At 40.2% G+C, this 15,974-nt stretch overlaps 2 protein-coding genes across 9 annotated transcripts in view; both read right to left on the reverse strand.

Annotated features, from left to right (window-relative positions):
- csnk1g1 (casein kinase 1, gamma 1) overlaps nucleotides 1-2,064 on the reverse strand; it is a 35,410-nt gene extending 33,346 nt beyond the window's left edge. For all 8 annotated transcript variants that reach the window (XM_063471842.1, XM_063471822.1, XM_063471805.1 and 5 more), the window contains exon 1: nucleotides 1,913-2,064. The gene's annotated coding sequence lies outside the window, so the exon portion shown is untranslated. The remainder of the gene's footprint in view (nucleotides 1-1,912) is intronic.
- Nucleotides 2,065-6,683: 4,619 nt separating this feature from the next.
- Nucleotides 6,684-15,382, reverse strand: LOC134626232 (sorting nexin-1-like). The gene is made up of 15 exons (XM_063471856.1): nucleotides 15,245-15,382; nucleotides 14,607-14,760; nucleotides 12,195-12,319; nucleotides 11,994-12,060; nucleotides 11,847-11,890; nucleotides 11,620-11,761; nucleotides 11,451-11,529; nucleotides 11,228-11,303; nucleotides 11,022-11,135; nucleotides 10,751-10,844; nucleotides 10,388-10,593; nucleotides 9,780-9,923; nucleotides 8,526-8,606; nucleotides 8,004-8,075; nucleotides 6,684-7,845 (listed from the first exon to the last, which is right to left on the reverse strand). Exons 1-15 carry the CDS (start codon nucleotides 15,362-15,364, stop codon nucleotides 7,795-7,797), a joined length of 1,569 nt encoding a protein of 522 aa, XP_063327926.1. The 5' UTR covers nucleotides 15,365-15,382; the 3' UTR covers nucleotides 6,684-7,794.
- Nucleotides 15,383-15,974: the final 592 nt, after the last annotated feature.

Here is a 15,974-nt window from a genome sequence, read left to right on the forward strand (position 1 = left end):
TGTTGTTGCTGATCTCACATATATGTCACATCACTGATATTCTCTCAGCTGAAAATGTGCATCGAGGCATTTTATTTTCTAGTTCTAATCCAGAAATGATGAAGGAGGAATGTGGCATTTGCAGAAATATCTAAGTAATGTATTATGACGGCATGTTTTCAAAGCCGCTGAAATACAGAAATGTGGAGAGAATTAAAAACAAATTTGTCTGCAGTCAAATCAGAGGCACAAGATTTTATTGGATTACCATTTACTGGCAATCAAAAGTTTAGGAAACTTGATGCAATTGGTTAATAGGCAGCTTTAACACTCAGAACTATTCAAGAGTACTTTTCCTTCAGTATCACAGTCAGGAGGCACTGAAAATATATTTGAAAAACCTTGATTACAGTGCACAAATGTGCCTGTCAAAATACTACGAGAAACCGAAAGATGCTTCAAGCTGATTAGCATCTATTAAAAATTACTAATCTGTTGACATTTTTTTTTTACCATTTTTTATGGAAACATAAAGGCTCTCAGTGCAGTAATTAACCTTCAGTAGAAAGATCAGCTTGAGAGGGGGGCCTGCCAACAGTGCAGACTCCTACTGTGGCCGTGCCAGCTAAAGGCTGCTGCCTCTCTCCTTAAAGGCAGCAGTTCTAATGAACTAGAACTGAATTAAATTTTTATAGTCCATGCTCTTCCTCCTCTGAAAATTCACACAGTAATAACAACAATAACTAAACATATAAAAATAAATCGTAAGCATGGCAATGTGCTTTTTTTTCCTTAGGTTTGAACTAATGATTGTGCAAATACTGCATGATCATCAAGAGTGTATCATACAATTGTAAATTCACCAGTTTGAACAAACATGTTCTAGATACAAAAACAAGTTTTTAAAAAAAAACCTAATCTATTTGCACTTTGCTTAAATGTGGACCTTCTTAAGCTGTGCAAACAGTGAGCCTGAGCTCTACACAAACTATTTCACATCATTTATTATGTGCTCACGATGACTTATACTAGACAATTGTTCAACTACTAATATATCAATAAAATGTGACCTTCAGAGCTGCTTTACGGAGCATGACACGCCGTTATTTTATTGCAAAATACCGATCACAAGTCATCCCATATTGATTCAGTAGCAAGACACTTTACTTTAAGACGGTCCACGTGTATTAAAATATGACTAGTAGCAAAGAAAATGTACACTGGAGCTACACACAGAAGTAAAATTTAAACTGACTTTAATCCCGAGCGTGCGCATCTGGGACGACCAGACCAGATCCAGTCCAACATTTACAACTGTGCTGACGACGAGCAGGCTGACAGGGGGGCCTGGGTTCAACCTATTGTGAGCATCCCTCACCTTGTAGTAAGCAGTCAAGACACTAGGTTTTCTATGTGAGGAAGTGCTGGTTAGAGGCAGCTGAGGCTGATCGATCCTTTACCAGCAGGCCTAAGGTTAAATCAAAACAAGGAAGAGAGGTGGCAGCTGCACGTCAGCGTTTCAAAGCCAGCCGTATCGTTAGTGTCGGTCACGTCGAGCAGTAGGTAAACGAACCATCAGCTCAGTAAAATTACCTTCACGCCACCGTCAAACCAGACTGACCAGCCATAAAGCTAACGTTAGCAAACATTACTTAGCCACAATGATTGGACTGGCTCAAAATATAGTGTCAGAAAAATCACAGGATGGACATTTTCATGTTAATTATGAAAACCGAGTAGTTTTAAAAAGCAGCAAATGCAGCAGCCCCTCTCTCTGCCTGGTGTCAACGCCTTAACTAGCACCTACTGATGGCTAGGTGACAGCTGGACCGAGTGCAACAAGGAAATTAGCTCCGTTAGCAGCGAAAACATTAGCCAAGAACCAAAAGCCTCCAACTAAATGCTGCTTCGCTAGCAAACCCCTCAGGCTCACCTTCGCTGTGGGAAATCCAGACAGTCGGGGCACAGCTTGTTGTTTTTCGCGACGAAAAACGCAGACAAAAACGCTGACTGTGATGGGGAGGTTTTCTGTGCTGCCCGTTGTTGCTGTTGTCTCAAGCTAGAACAGCCGAGCGGCTCTCTCCATTCTTCGTCTGCCTTCGCTGCTCGTGAGAGGTTCGAGCATACCGGATGTACAAAGACGGCACCGCCCGCTTCACCACGCACACTTCCAGGTCACACTGAGATTGGCTAATTAGCGATAAGACCATTGACTGTAAAATCAGTCATTGGTCATCTTTATCTAATGCACAAGTACATACTTCTATAGTTGTATACCCTTGATATTTGCACATGCTCTACAGAGAAAAGAAAGTTTTATAGTTTGAAAAGAGGGGCACCTCAATTTCAACCATATATATAATTTGTGCTATATACTGGGATATTTATAATTAACCTATTTACGTATATTAGAAGTATTTTATTAGATTTTGTAACTTAGTAATATTTAATTAAATTTAGTCAGTTACAGTTATTACCGTCTGGGAGCAGCTGTACATAATTTCTTCATGGATTAATAGAGTATTTTTTTTATACAGTCATTGTGTAATACATTACTGTTTTTAGCGATGGGCTTGCACAAATTCTGGTCCTTGCACTTCCACAATATGTGAAATATAGAGCAATTTCAATTAAATTCGATTTGATTCACTTTCATTTAAATAGCACCAAATCACAATAACAGTCACCCCAAAGTAAAAACACTACAATAATACACAAAAAAACCTCAAAACTAAACAAAAAACTAAACAATCAGACGGTCCCCAATGAGAAAGCACTTGGTGACAGTGGGAAGAAACCTCTGGCAGAACCAGGCTCAGGGAGGGGCAGCCTTCTGCTGTGACAGGTTAGGGTTGAGGGGAGGAAGACGGGGCAAAAGTCATGTTGTGAAAAAGAGCCAGAGATTAATAAGATTGACAGATACACAACAAACTTACCTATGAAATCTGCAAATCCATTATTTTTGTGAGTCTAAACAAATCCAGCATAAAAAAAAACTGTGTTGGTACTTTTGTCAATCAGGGAACTCAGGGTTGTTTTATTCCTTGAAGGAATGTAAGTTGTCTTATTACAAGGATGCTAAAGAGGGTGGTGTCAAAATATTGTGGCACTGCTTATATGTAATTTCTGTGTATTTTACACTCTAATTCATTTTAACCCCGTGCCATAACCTTCTACGTAACCTGATAACCTCAGGTAACCTCAAGAAATTTAACTACATGTCAGATTGTTGCATACCACAACGACTTGAATGACATGGTTAGGACGTAGCTTTCCAGCAGAAGTCTAAATCAAGCTTTACAAGCCAAGACTGGAGCCTGGGGCAAACTTATTATACAGACTAGCCCGACTCGGACACCAGCCCATTGGTAATTTTTATTATGCTGTATTGCCCAATCAAATCTCTTAACACAACCCTCCTTTACCTCGCCTGTGCACCCTGTAGAATTTGTTTTAGTGTGGAAGATGTGGCTGATAAAGATGGAAAGAAAAGCAAAAAGGTGGAGCTGAAAAGCTAAAAGAGCATATTAAAGCATATGTAGAGCATATGTTTTACACAATATGATGCTGGACATTAAACAAAATATAGAGTACTTAAAATGAGCTCAATCTGAAACATATGAAGCAGTAATATTAATTACTTTAACATCGATTGGGAATGTATTTCTGCAGAATAATTACTTTCACTTTTGAAATCTTTCCAATAATGCAATTCTATGTCTACTGAGGTTTTTTCATTGTGGTGTATTGCATCATTTCTTAAAAATGATTTGAAGAGTTACCAAAACACTAGTTGTTTTCAGTTAATAATACATAATTTTGGTAACATAGTAGATATTTATTCAACAAAAAAAATTATTAATATTTTGTAATTCTTCAGCCAGGAAGAAGTGCGGAAAGCTGAAGATGTCCATATACAGTTTAACTTGTTAAATTGCTAAATAGGGCAGGATGATGTTATGTGTGTGTGAGAGAGACAGAGTGTGAGCGGGGCAGGAGAGGGGGTCATCTTTGCAACCTATCTACCCATCTATCCATCCATCCATAATTGGATCTTCTACAGTCACTGTATCAAGACTCCAACATGTCTCAAAGAAAACACCACAAAAAAAAAGTTTCCCCTGACTCTCCTCTCTGGGGTGACCAGTTAAATTCCCCAGAAGACGTATTATCCATCTGAAGGGCATTAGCTGAAAGTAGGAAAGAAAACCACAATCTAGAGAACAGGGTTCAACAAATGCAAGCAGAGAAAATTTAACTAGAGGAGAAGTGCAGACAAATGAAGCCCCAAAATAAACACTTGGAAGAAACGCACAATGAATTTCTCATGAACTGACAAGACCAACAAATTAACAATACACAATAACAGCCCAACATTCAGATTATAAATGAAGGCTGGGGAATAATATTTGGATAAGTACGGCAGCAGATTATAGACCTGAGAACAAGAAATAAGAACAAGAGAAAACACATAAAGATCTACAGTGTACGCTTCAAAAAATGCACTGGAGAAATCAGGAGTTAGAAGACATGTACAACCAAGTACAAAGGAGGAATACAGACATGAGGCAATGCTAGTACAGGAGGCAAAATAAAAACAGAAATGAAAGAAAAGCTTGAAGAAAAACAAGCAAAATTAGAAGAACTGGAGAAAAGATGCAAGAAAGTTGAGAGGGGAAACGCAGAAGCAATCAATGACATAAAAAACCTCATCCTTCAGAAAAAAAGAGCTCCAGGAACAGTGCCTGAAAAAGAAGAAAAACCACTTCCGCTTTTTCAAAAGGAGGGACTCTCCTGCTTTCTCACTTGATCATGAGGCGGTGTAGTCTCGTCTTTCTCCACCTTTCCTCTCCGATCATCTCTCTATCGGTCTCCCCTCCCTCTTCATCATTTTTCACCCTCACACCCCAACCAGTCACGGCAGTTGACTGTCCCTTCCTGAGCCTGGTTCTGTCAGAGGTTTCTTCCTATTTAAAGGGAGGTTTTCCTCCCCACTGTCACCTAGTGCTTGCTCAGGGGGAATTGTTGGGCTTTTCTCTCCTATCTCTTTCCTCCTTTCTATTTGTTTTTGTCATTTTTTCATTGAGAACACAGGGTAGGGAGATAGGAGGAAACAATAAAGACAAATTAATCTTTTTTTTCTTACATGCATCAAATCAATGTCTTCATTCAAGAATAATTTAAGGAAAAAATGCCAAAATAACACATCTCCAAGTCTTAAAGATAATCCTAAACGAAATAGAAACAGCTCTGCACTGGACTACACCCCCTGTAACTAGGGCCCCTGAAAATAAGCCACTATAACTAGTCTCCATCATGACCTAGCACACACTAGTCCTTGAAAGCAGTTGCAACTGCTTACTAAATAGCCAGTAGCTCCCCCCACTCCTTCACTATTAAATAAGTCAATAGCAAAGCTTAATCTGTCATTCAAATGTAATGATAAGTTAACAGTGGGAACATTAACACAAATATTGAAAATGCCCAATTGTGTACATGTTTAAAATGAATAGATTATTTATGTCTCCGAAGCACATTCCCTCCTAGGAACTTGACCATAAAAGGAAGCCAGAAAGACCCAGACTGGTTTTGGCACTTCCTGGGTGTTGCCAGATGGAGGCCAGGTGCAGTGTGGAGGAGAGGTAAGAAAAAGATTAAACGCAAATCTTAAAACTTTAGGCAGCTCTCTTCATGATTTTAAAAGTATTGTGGCAACAATACACACAAGTTAGATTAAAGCCACTGCAATGTGCTTAGAAGTCACATGCCTCCCCCTGACACTGCTCCTGTCCTTTCTGTTGTGTTTCAGAGTAGTTTTGCCCTGGTCTCCACCCTCACTACGTCACACACGAGAAGCATCACTGATTACACATCTAGGCTGCAGCTGGGCTAGTTAAGATGGAGGCATCCCCTCATTTGATGCTAGATTATTGTGCCTCCTGTGGGTGAGTAACCAAAGAAATTGTTGATTTGGCCTTGACCAGTTTTTCAGTTGCAGATGTCCACTGCTGAAAAGGAGAGCTGCAGCTAGACAGAGAATTACTGGAGAGAGAGATTCTAGAAAGTTTGAGCTGCATACCAGATACTACTCACCAATCCCACCATATTAAACTCTGCAGCTTCTGCCAAAACCTGCAATAAACATACTGAACTTTTTGCCTGTGTTCTGCACTTGTGTCCACGTCCAGCCTTCTTGCACGACAGATTCTTTAGTGCTTTTGCAGGTATCAGGTTAGATAGAAATGATTTTTAGACAGTTGTTCCATCACACTTCAGCAATAGGAAAACATCAGTTAATCTCAATTTCCATAATCTAGAAATTTGAAGTCACTACTCAAGAAATCTCTGTATCACAATCTCTTTATGACTGTGCATGGATAAAGGAAGGTAGTCTAGGTGTAGCATAGACAGCATGAGCTAGAAAATGAATAAAGTGATTAAGTTAATCTTATTCAAGTGAGAGCAACCTTTTTAAAGGGTAAATTCAACTTGATAAAAACTTCAGCGTATAGGGATGTGCATTTTTTTTTTTTTTGCATAAGTCAAAACCAACCTTCAAAATCTTTGTAACCAGTGGTGCTAACCAGTGGTCATGTTATGTACAGTATAAGTCTAGAAGATCACAATTTATCTCAGTTCCCCAGTGAAAAGGAAAATCCCACCAAACACAAAAAAAACTCACATAAACAAAAACAAGTGTCCCAAAGCAGAACTAATGATTTATTTTGTACATCTACATGTACAGCATTTCCAGGAAAATGTGTGTACTAATGCAAAGTGGTTACAAAAATAAAGCACATTCTTACGTAAATATGACATGACAGAAAAACTACACTTACAAACGCTGATTAAGAAAATAAGGGACCATCTCACTTGAATGTCTTTCTGTCATTGTTAGACCAGTTTCTCAAAACAAAAAAGTATGGTTAGCGATCTGCACAAGTTCTGTTCAGTGCTTTATATGTGCACACTTGTACATGTCAGTCACTTACATGGTTCTAGACCAATCTCTGTAGCAGTTCCCAGTGGTTTCCTTTAGGCCTCCACGTCTGACAAAATAGGACCAAATATATACTCTTAAAGAAACTGACATAAACGTAACTATCATATGTGTCACTGTAGAAAATACTACCAAAGCACAGGTTACATTTTCACACCCTGCACTCACTGTAACAACTTATATCATTTTGTAACACCTCTGACAAGCTTGTAACCTTGTCAAATCTGCCTCTATTATCTAATACATAATCTATGATATACTGTTTGAATGTGCTAATACTCCTGGTACATGGCCCCAGTTATCAATAGTGTTTGTTGGATAATATATAAAAAAAAACCCTCTTGAAATAGTACATTTCATTTTAGCGCATCAAAACATTATCTGACATGCATCAATCTGTTAGTGTGGAATGACTCACATATGCCCATCTTCTAATGTAAACTGTAGGCAATGCTACCTTGGGACAGTACCTCCATGTTAAAATAAACAAGAGACATAAATATATATCCCACTGACAGGACGGTGAGTTTTACAGACACTCGTGGCCCTGTTAATCTCTGCTGGATTCTTGCTTTATACCATCTTAAATCAGAAACATAAACAAGGCAATATACCAGAGAAATGCTGTGGAAATGTGGCGCTTATCATATTGAAGTACTGTACAAGATAAGAGAAGACGATATCATTAAAAAGACAAAAGAAAAAAAAATGGACGGAAGTTTCTTGTGTGTTTCAAAATTGTCCTCTCAGTTCCTGGTAATAGAGGTAAAGTGTTCAAAAAGGCAGTCGGGGTCTTTAAGGAGTCTCCCTCTTCATCAAGCTATCGCTTTCGCCTCAGGCAGGAATGCCTCCCAAAACTTTATGAGCTGGAAAACAATCAGAGTGAGAAGAAGACAAAAAGACTATTAAAACATTTTTTTAACAGTAAGATGTTAATCGTTACCGAAGTTTAATAGCCATGTTCGTTATCCTCACAAATACTTGTACATGTTGGATATGATCCTTAATATAGTTAAGTGATTACCCGCTGTTGAGACTGCAGCATTGCTTCCAGGTATTTGATTATCTGGCTCTTGAAGTCCTTGCCTTTCTCTTTCTGAAAAGACAAGAGTTGTCACATCTAAGGTTCAAGCCGGCTGTAGGAATTTCTGGCAGAACTTCCCCTGTTTCTGAGGTCAAAAGGAGCTGAAATCCAGCAACTTTATTGTGAAGAACAATCCACTGTAGCTTTTGGCTACAGTGGATTGTCCCCTAACATCATTTATTATTACCTGCTCTGTTCTCACATTCATGCGAATCAGTGCAATCTGAAGCACTGAATCTGAAGAATGTCAAGAAAAGTGCAGGGATGAAGTGCATGTTTGAAATCAACTATCTTGAGTTCACAATGAAGTTGCTTGTGCTACTGGAAAAACCGTAAGTGTTCACCAGGTCAAATATATACAGTAGCACTCTTAAAATTCGAGCAGTGACAAAATGAGACACAATCATTCTACTTTGATACTAACTTTTGGTGACACATTAAAAGAAACCCTTCCCAACATACCTCAAACCTGAGAACCTCCTTGCGTACAGTCATGCCAATTCTGTCAAAATCTCTCTCGTACTGAGTAACCCTCGCCTCCCACTGACAACACACAAAGGGAGAAAAAGAAACAAATCACCACAACTTGCAAAAGATTACAAAACACAAGCTGATATATACAGAGAGACTACAGATGACTGTCGACAACGACGGAAAAGGGTGAAATCCACTCCTCGTAGTGAAATCAAAGAGGTGATTGAAATGTAGACTTTCAGCTTTAATTCAAGGTATTATACAATAATATTGCCATAAGAGTTTATACTGGCTCAAAAGCAGTTGCTGGTTTCCTTCGTAAGTTTGAGTTCATGACAAATTGAGGAAAGGTCAGGAATTTGATATCAGTGGTGATGATGCCATCAACAACAGCTTAGTGGGATGGTAACTGTAGGAGTGGATGAAATAACCAATTCAGTACTTTCCAAAACAGAATGAATAACCTGGCGAGCTACCAGCACCAAAAGAATATGACACACAAAGTGAATTTACACACTAAACTGCTTCACAACATTGGGCCAAGCAAACAACACTGTAACAGAAGAATCGAACAAAAAAACCCACAAAACGAAACAAGCCACAAAAACAGATGTATTTTCTAACAGGTCAATGCAACAACTTGTTAAACCCAAGTGTAGCTGACAACCCACATTTCAAATTAAATTCCTTCAGTGTCGTACTGATGTGAAATCAATTCCACTAACCACAATACTCTAACAGATACCAAACTATATTAGTGTTGGAGCAGTTCAATATTAACCAAGGTCAGAAATTGGTGAAAAAGCAGCTTCACAGTGCCATCTTACAAAATAATCCAGAACCATACAGCAACTTGTTATATGGATTTTCGGTTTGCAGCTTTTTTTGCAATCTTGCTGACAAAAAGAACTAAATAAATGAACAAAATTACTCTTACATCTCCACTTTGATAAGAAGCTGATAATTTAATAAAAGCAAAGAAAAAAAACTAAATGTTTATATATTTGAAGAAGTTGACATGTTGGTAATGGGAGTGTCTCCTAAATCAGAACAAGATGACAAAGTATTTTAAATGAAACACTTTTTTGTTTGGGTTCCTGTAACCTGCTTGTCAAACTGGCCTGATCAACAATCTGCTGCAGGAGAAATTTTAAAAAGAAAAGAAAAACCTTTGAAGTCCATTTTGGTGTAAACTAAAGACTTTGAGTGCTGCATTAACTGTGTGGTCACTGCCACTGTTACCTCAGTGATCTCTTCTTTGGCCTGCTGTAGTTTGTCGGGTTTGTTGGCCCACAAGAGCTTGGCCTCGGCCTCTCTCTTCTTTTGGAGTGTACTCTGAGCCTCCTGCCACCTCTGCCACGCCCGCATGCGCTGGTCAAAGCAGCCCTGTGGACATCCATTTTTAGATCAGACAGTGGTAGTAGCAACACCTGATCTTTCCACGAAACAGAACAGACAGCTTGTCTGCAGTAAAACTGTGACCTTGCACCATGTTAAAGGTTGGTTACAGATCTAAGGAGAGCCCTTATTGTTGTCGTTACTTCCTCAAGCGGTGCGATTCAAACATAAAGCTGTACATATCGCTCACTTCCACAACATTAAATGGCCCTATTCACACACTTGATTGTACATGTATAGGTTCTTCTGCACAAATGATACTGCCTTTTTTTTTTAAAGATTTTTATGTAAATAACTTTATTTATTTTGTTTTACGAGAGAAAGGCAACATAAAATACTCAAATCTTACTTTCTCCGGGATGTCGCCCTCATTTCCCTCAAGAAATATATTTCTTCCCATCTACCCTATCCTATCCTATCTACCATCCTAACAGTACAAGTAGAAGGCTTACCCGCACAGCACCCAGCAGGCGGATGTAGTCACCAAGCAGTTCTGCAAAGATGAAGAAGTCACTGGCTGCCTGCTCCTGATGCAGCTGCTCCATCTTGTCCTCCACCTCTGCCAGCTGCGAGAGGGCCCGTGACAGAGCTGTATTGTCCTCAGAGTTCCCGAGCATGGCCAAACTTTTGGCAAACACTGCTGTGTTCCCACATAGCTCTGGTATTAAAGGCGGAAGCAGAAAATATATTCAGACTGCTTGTTTCACCCTGAAAGAACTGAAAGACAGCTGGGCTGAAATGTTTTCTTTCCCTACATTAACTTGATAAACGATGCAAAGAAAAGATCAAGTCAATAAAAAGCAGGTGGAGCTCACCTTTCCTGTGATTGACAAGGGAGTCGACCACGACATGAAGCTTCCTGAGCTGTTGCTCCTCATTCTCCACCTCCTGGAACTTGTCCTCGAACCACTGAGAGACACAGAATAAACATCAGTTTAGAATGGCAGATCTGTTTGATGCCTTCTGCTGGCTCCACAGATCTATCAGGGTCTGTTCCTACTCATCCTTATGCAAATTTACATTTGGAGGCCACATGTGGAATGGTATGTAAAAACTAAACACTTCAGCCCTCTTTTTAGCCCTTACAGTGTCAGACTCGTTCATCTTGATGGTCATCTTGTTGACAGCGTCTGATGCCTTATTGATCATTTTGAGGAAACCTGCTCCACTCAGTGCTTGGGTGTTCACGGCTCTGGGCAACTGAACATAAAGCATTCCAAGAATTATACATTTAAAATTCAGCAGTGACCAGTCAAGTATTTGTCCTACTTTTTATATCTTGAAATACTCACATCTTCTCTTTCCAAGAACTCACGCACATCAGGATCCTGTAGTAAAGATGGGTGAGACACTACTCTCTGAAGATACCTACATAAAGCACAGTGGCATCAGGGATGAAGTGTGTGAAGCAGAAAATGTAATAAAACAAACAAAAAAACAACAACAACAACAACAACAAAGAAACTAGACATGACGTTAACAATGTCACTGTGTAAATCATATATGGATCCACACCTCTCCAGAGCTGCTCTTCTCCTCTCCACAAACTCTACTGATGATGGATCATCCATTCCCACCTTCACTTTGGTCATTCCTGTTGGACCAAATGATACGTGTCACACAGAAGGGACCGGAAAAAAAAAGGTGCAGAACCAAAGAAAAAAACAAAAGGCCTGGCACCCACCTACAACACTTTTCTCTGGTGGTGGTGGAATGATGCATCCATGGAGTGACTGCTTGACTGACAGCTTTTCATAAAGGCCCAAGAAGTCACTAAAGCGCCTCCTCACAGAGAAGACCTTACTCCTGAACATGGGCAAGGAACTCTGGAAGATCAGTGACAGGACATGAGAAAGGCACAACAGCAAAAGCTAGTAAAAGCCACGAATTAACACAAGCTGGATTATATACCCTGGTAGATACTTTGTAGGCCACATATGCATTCATGCCATCCCCTAAAGAGGACAAAAACATCACACAATTAGCTACTTTACAATTAATAACATGAGTTTAATCTACAAAATGTAGAAGGTTGTATGATGAAAAAAAGAGACTGACCGACTTTCTCTGGGTTTGTGACAGCAACATCCACATCAAAACTGTCCTTGGCCTCTTCCTCTTCCAGCTACAACCAATAAGAAGACAGCAACACAACTCATACCTTGAACACACCTAAGCCTTTGCAGCGCAAGCATTAGAAAAGCATTCACGCTACTGAGATTCTCACAAGTTCTTAGAGGGCTCAGCCGTGGCCTGTACCTGCTCCAAGGAGGTGGGCTGCATGGCTGCGGGGCTCGGAGTGAATGAGGAGGCATGTCGAGGACCAGAGGGCTCCTTCCGAGTGGAGCTGCTGGACTTGTCTGTGCTCAGTTCCACGTTTGCATCTGGAGAAAGAAAGCCTTTTCATTCATGTTCCAGACTTTTTACAGACTGGCTGTCATTTCTTGCTGCAAAAAGTTTCATAAATTCAAATTCAGATTTATTGTGGAACCTTTTGGTGACCAGCAGCATCTACAACCAGCCTTAAGCCTTTTCTGATGACTGACAGCTTATATCTACTCATAACTGGATTTTCATTTCAATTTTTTGTGCAGTGTGATTTGGAGGAAAGGTAACAGATACTATATGAAACTACCCAGAACAAGCTTTGTGAATTTTGTGAGGGAATTCTGATTTATGGGAAAAAAAATTCAGGAAAAAGGCAGACATCTCCCAAACTGGGGTCATATATGCATGAAAGTGGTCAGCTAGTAAGCTGTGGTGTTTAAACAGTGCTCAATTGCAGAGGTGGGAAGTAACGAAGTACAAATACTTCATTACTGTAATTAAGTAGAATTTTCAGGTATCTCGACTTTACTTTAGTTTTTTCCTGACTACTTTTTTACCTTTACACCATACATTTTCAAAACAGACTCATTTGGGTAGAGTTATTATTTCGTCACTGCGAAGCTCCAAACATCAAACTGATTTAACCCTAAACAGAAACACGTGGAAGGCAACCCTGTTCATTTATGCATCACCAGAGGATGTCGCAGACAAAAGAGGCAAAACTGTGTGCTATAGTCTGGGGTTAAAGTGAGCCAGTGGGGTTTTTTTTGTGTGTTTTTTTTTGCCACAACACCGGAACGACTGCGGGTGTCAGTGAGTTGCAATTGCAGTACTTCAACATCTAGCTAGCCCTACTGAAGACAAGAAGTTTGGCGCACAGTGTATTGCTAGCTGAAGGTCCAGCTGCTGTATTTCAAAGGGAGAGAAAAGAAAGAACTTCACTCAGAGATGAAAGAACAGTTGCATAAAAATCATTTGCAGGTTAGTGCATTATAAACAGGTTAGTTTGTTGTACTGTGATAATTTAAAATAAAGAACAGTGTGTGGCAGTGGTCAGAGTTAGGTACATCAAGGGTAGCAGGGAAGAATCTGAAGTTAAACTGATGATGCTTCAGTCATCGAATTCCACCTTCATTCCCCTGTACAGTGTCTAATATAACAACAGCAAAAACAGTGTACTGTCAGTGTAGAGGATGGAAATGAGCCAGAACAACTCATAAACTTAAACAACTGTTAAATTCAGGTGTGTAAATCCACAAAGAGCAGTACACCTCAGCAGCAGGAGTTATACAGTTCACCTGATCACAGCCTGCATATTAAGAACATCTACTGGAGCTCTCAATAGAAATTATTTTGAGTTGTGTTTCTTTTCCCCATATTAAGTCATTACAACTGATTTTAGAGTTCCTGCTGAATCCACTTTAACCTCTTCCCTACTCCCAAAAATTTCTGTTCATCTGAGACTGAAGAAGTCACTTGGATGAGTGACAGAACTTTTCTCCCGCTAAAAACGCTACGTACAGATGAACAGCATCAACTTTTTGGGATTTCCTTACCTGGATGATTGAGCATGCATCGGACTCTTCCCTACTCATTTTCCTGTTTAGAGTCAAAGTCATCCTCTATAATTTCCCCTTCTCTTCATTGAGCTACTTTTATTTTCTTACTTTGAGTACATTTAATACCCTGTACTTTATTACTTTTTCACTTCTACTTGAGTAAAGAAGTTGAATCGGTACGTCATCTTTTGCTGGCGTGTTTTCTAACACTAGTATCTACTGCTGTAGTCCATCTGCTTTGAGGTCTTATGTGTTCTGCATGCAGAGATGCTCTTCTGCACACCTTGGCTGTAATGAGTGATTATTTGACTTGTTATTGCCTTCCTATCAATATGCAGCAAGGCCATTTTCCTCTGATCAGGCCGGATCTGCAGTTTTTGAAATACTCTGAACTTTCTGGCACCAACTACTATGCCACATAAACTTAAATCATCAACATTTATCTTTTTTTCTTGACCTGGTTTCAAATCTGAATCATATTTTCCATTTTATCTTTTCACAGCTGAGTGTATTCGTATGATCTCAATTATTATTATTATTACTTGATTACATGCTATCTGATGTGCATACTTTTAGTTACCGGAGACTACTGTTTGCATAATCTTGAGTTGAGTAAAGCAAGCTGTCACCATGCTTGTTTTTTGTTGTTGTTGTTGTAGTTGTAGTATTATGTTATCTGTGCAAGATCGCCATGAAAAATGATACAGCCAAGAGCAAGAAGCTGTGGATGCTGCAGAGTCACGAGTGAACTGGCAGATGTTGTTAGCGGGAAGTGTGTCCTCACCAGCAAACAGGTCGTTGTCATCGTCGGAGTGAACTCCGTTGGCCTTGGCCGCTGTGCTGCTGGCCGCCTCCTCCTCCTCGCTGAACAGATCTGAAGGCTCCTCGCTGACGCGGTCGGGCTGAGAAACTCCTCGGCTCACAGACACGGGGTTACTCTGCAGACAACCACCACAGAGACGAGCTGTCATTACAGTTTGCAGACCGTTAGGACCGGGGCTGATAAGCAAGGTGGAGTCATGTGACTAACGGAGCCGACCAACCTTTTATTTATTAATTCTGCTAAAACGATAAGTAAGAGGGGCTCGACTGTGAACGAAGCCAGTGTTTTAATTAACAATTAACCAACGGGAACAGGCCGAACAAGACAAAAGCAGTGATAAAACCTATTACTTGGTAATAAAGAGAGGCCAATTTTAACTCTCAGCCAACTCCGGACACCTTTACATATCACTTTCGCTGCTTCCAAAGAAAACCTGCCCGTATTTCGCGACTGTCCGTCAAAGCTTCAGCGTTTCGGTATGCCCTGAATGCAGGTCAGTTGAGATAAAAAAAAAATCTGCAGGCTTTCTGACTCTGACTTAATGCAAACCTAAAAACACACTTCAATTTGTTACTGGTGTCACCGAAGCGGGAACCTACGTTACTAACGAAGATGTCCTCGCCCTCGTCGCTGTCCGCGTCTGCCATGTCACACAATCCCGGCTCTGACTCCTCTGCTGTGGGGAAAGGAGGTGGGTTCCGATCCGAGCTGGCCGCCATATTCCCTGTTGTGAGCACAACTGGCGTCCCGGAAGTGAAGGGGGGGGCGGGCGGTTGAGCGGCTGCAGCGACACCTGCCGGTCACTTGGCCACATTACAGCCTCCGAAACACCACTGCCACGTTGTAACCCAAGAGAAACAGCGTTTTACCAAGTGTCTTTGATTTCAGATTGCAGATTTTTGCTGAGAGTGTGCTTCTTAGACAAATATCTAAAAACAAACAACCCCCCCCCCCCCCAATAAAAACAAACAAACAAAATTTCCAAACTGTTTGCTTATTTGGCGTCGTGAACAATGTCTAGAGCACATAAGTCAATATATGTCATTTTATGTTCCTCGCAAAAGTTTGTGCATGACCGTCTTAAAGTTTACTTAAAGTTTACTGTATGCGGCTTAAAAGCGCATGTTGACCGTAAACTACATCTCCCACAATGCATTTTGAACCCCACAATGTTTGAACCTCAATGCCCATGGTACCGGGAGCGAGAGGGATGTGAGGTACCGCCAGATCTGTTATTTAATTATAGACATGTGTCGTATCCACAGAAACATCAAAGACCAAAGACCACCAAAAAAGCAAAATCGGCAAACGATTAACAAGCAGCTAACA

This window comes from Pelmatolapia mariae, linkage group LG1, assembly GCF_036321145.2.
Source record: "Pelmatolapia mariae isolate MD_Pm_ZW linkage group LG1, Pm_UMD_F_2, whole genome shotgun sequence".
In the NCBI taxonomy this organism is placed as follows: domain Eukaryota; kingdom Metazoa; phylum Chordata; class Actinopteri; order Cichliformes; family Cichlidae; genus Pelmatolapia; species Pelmatolapia mariae.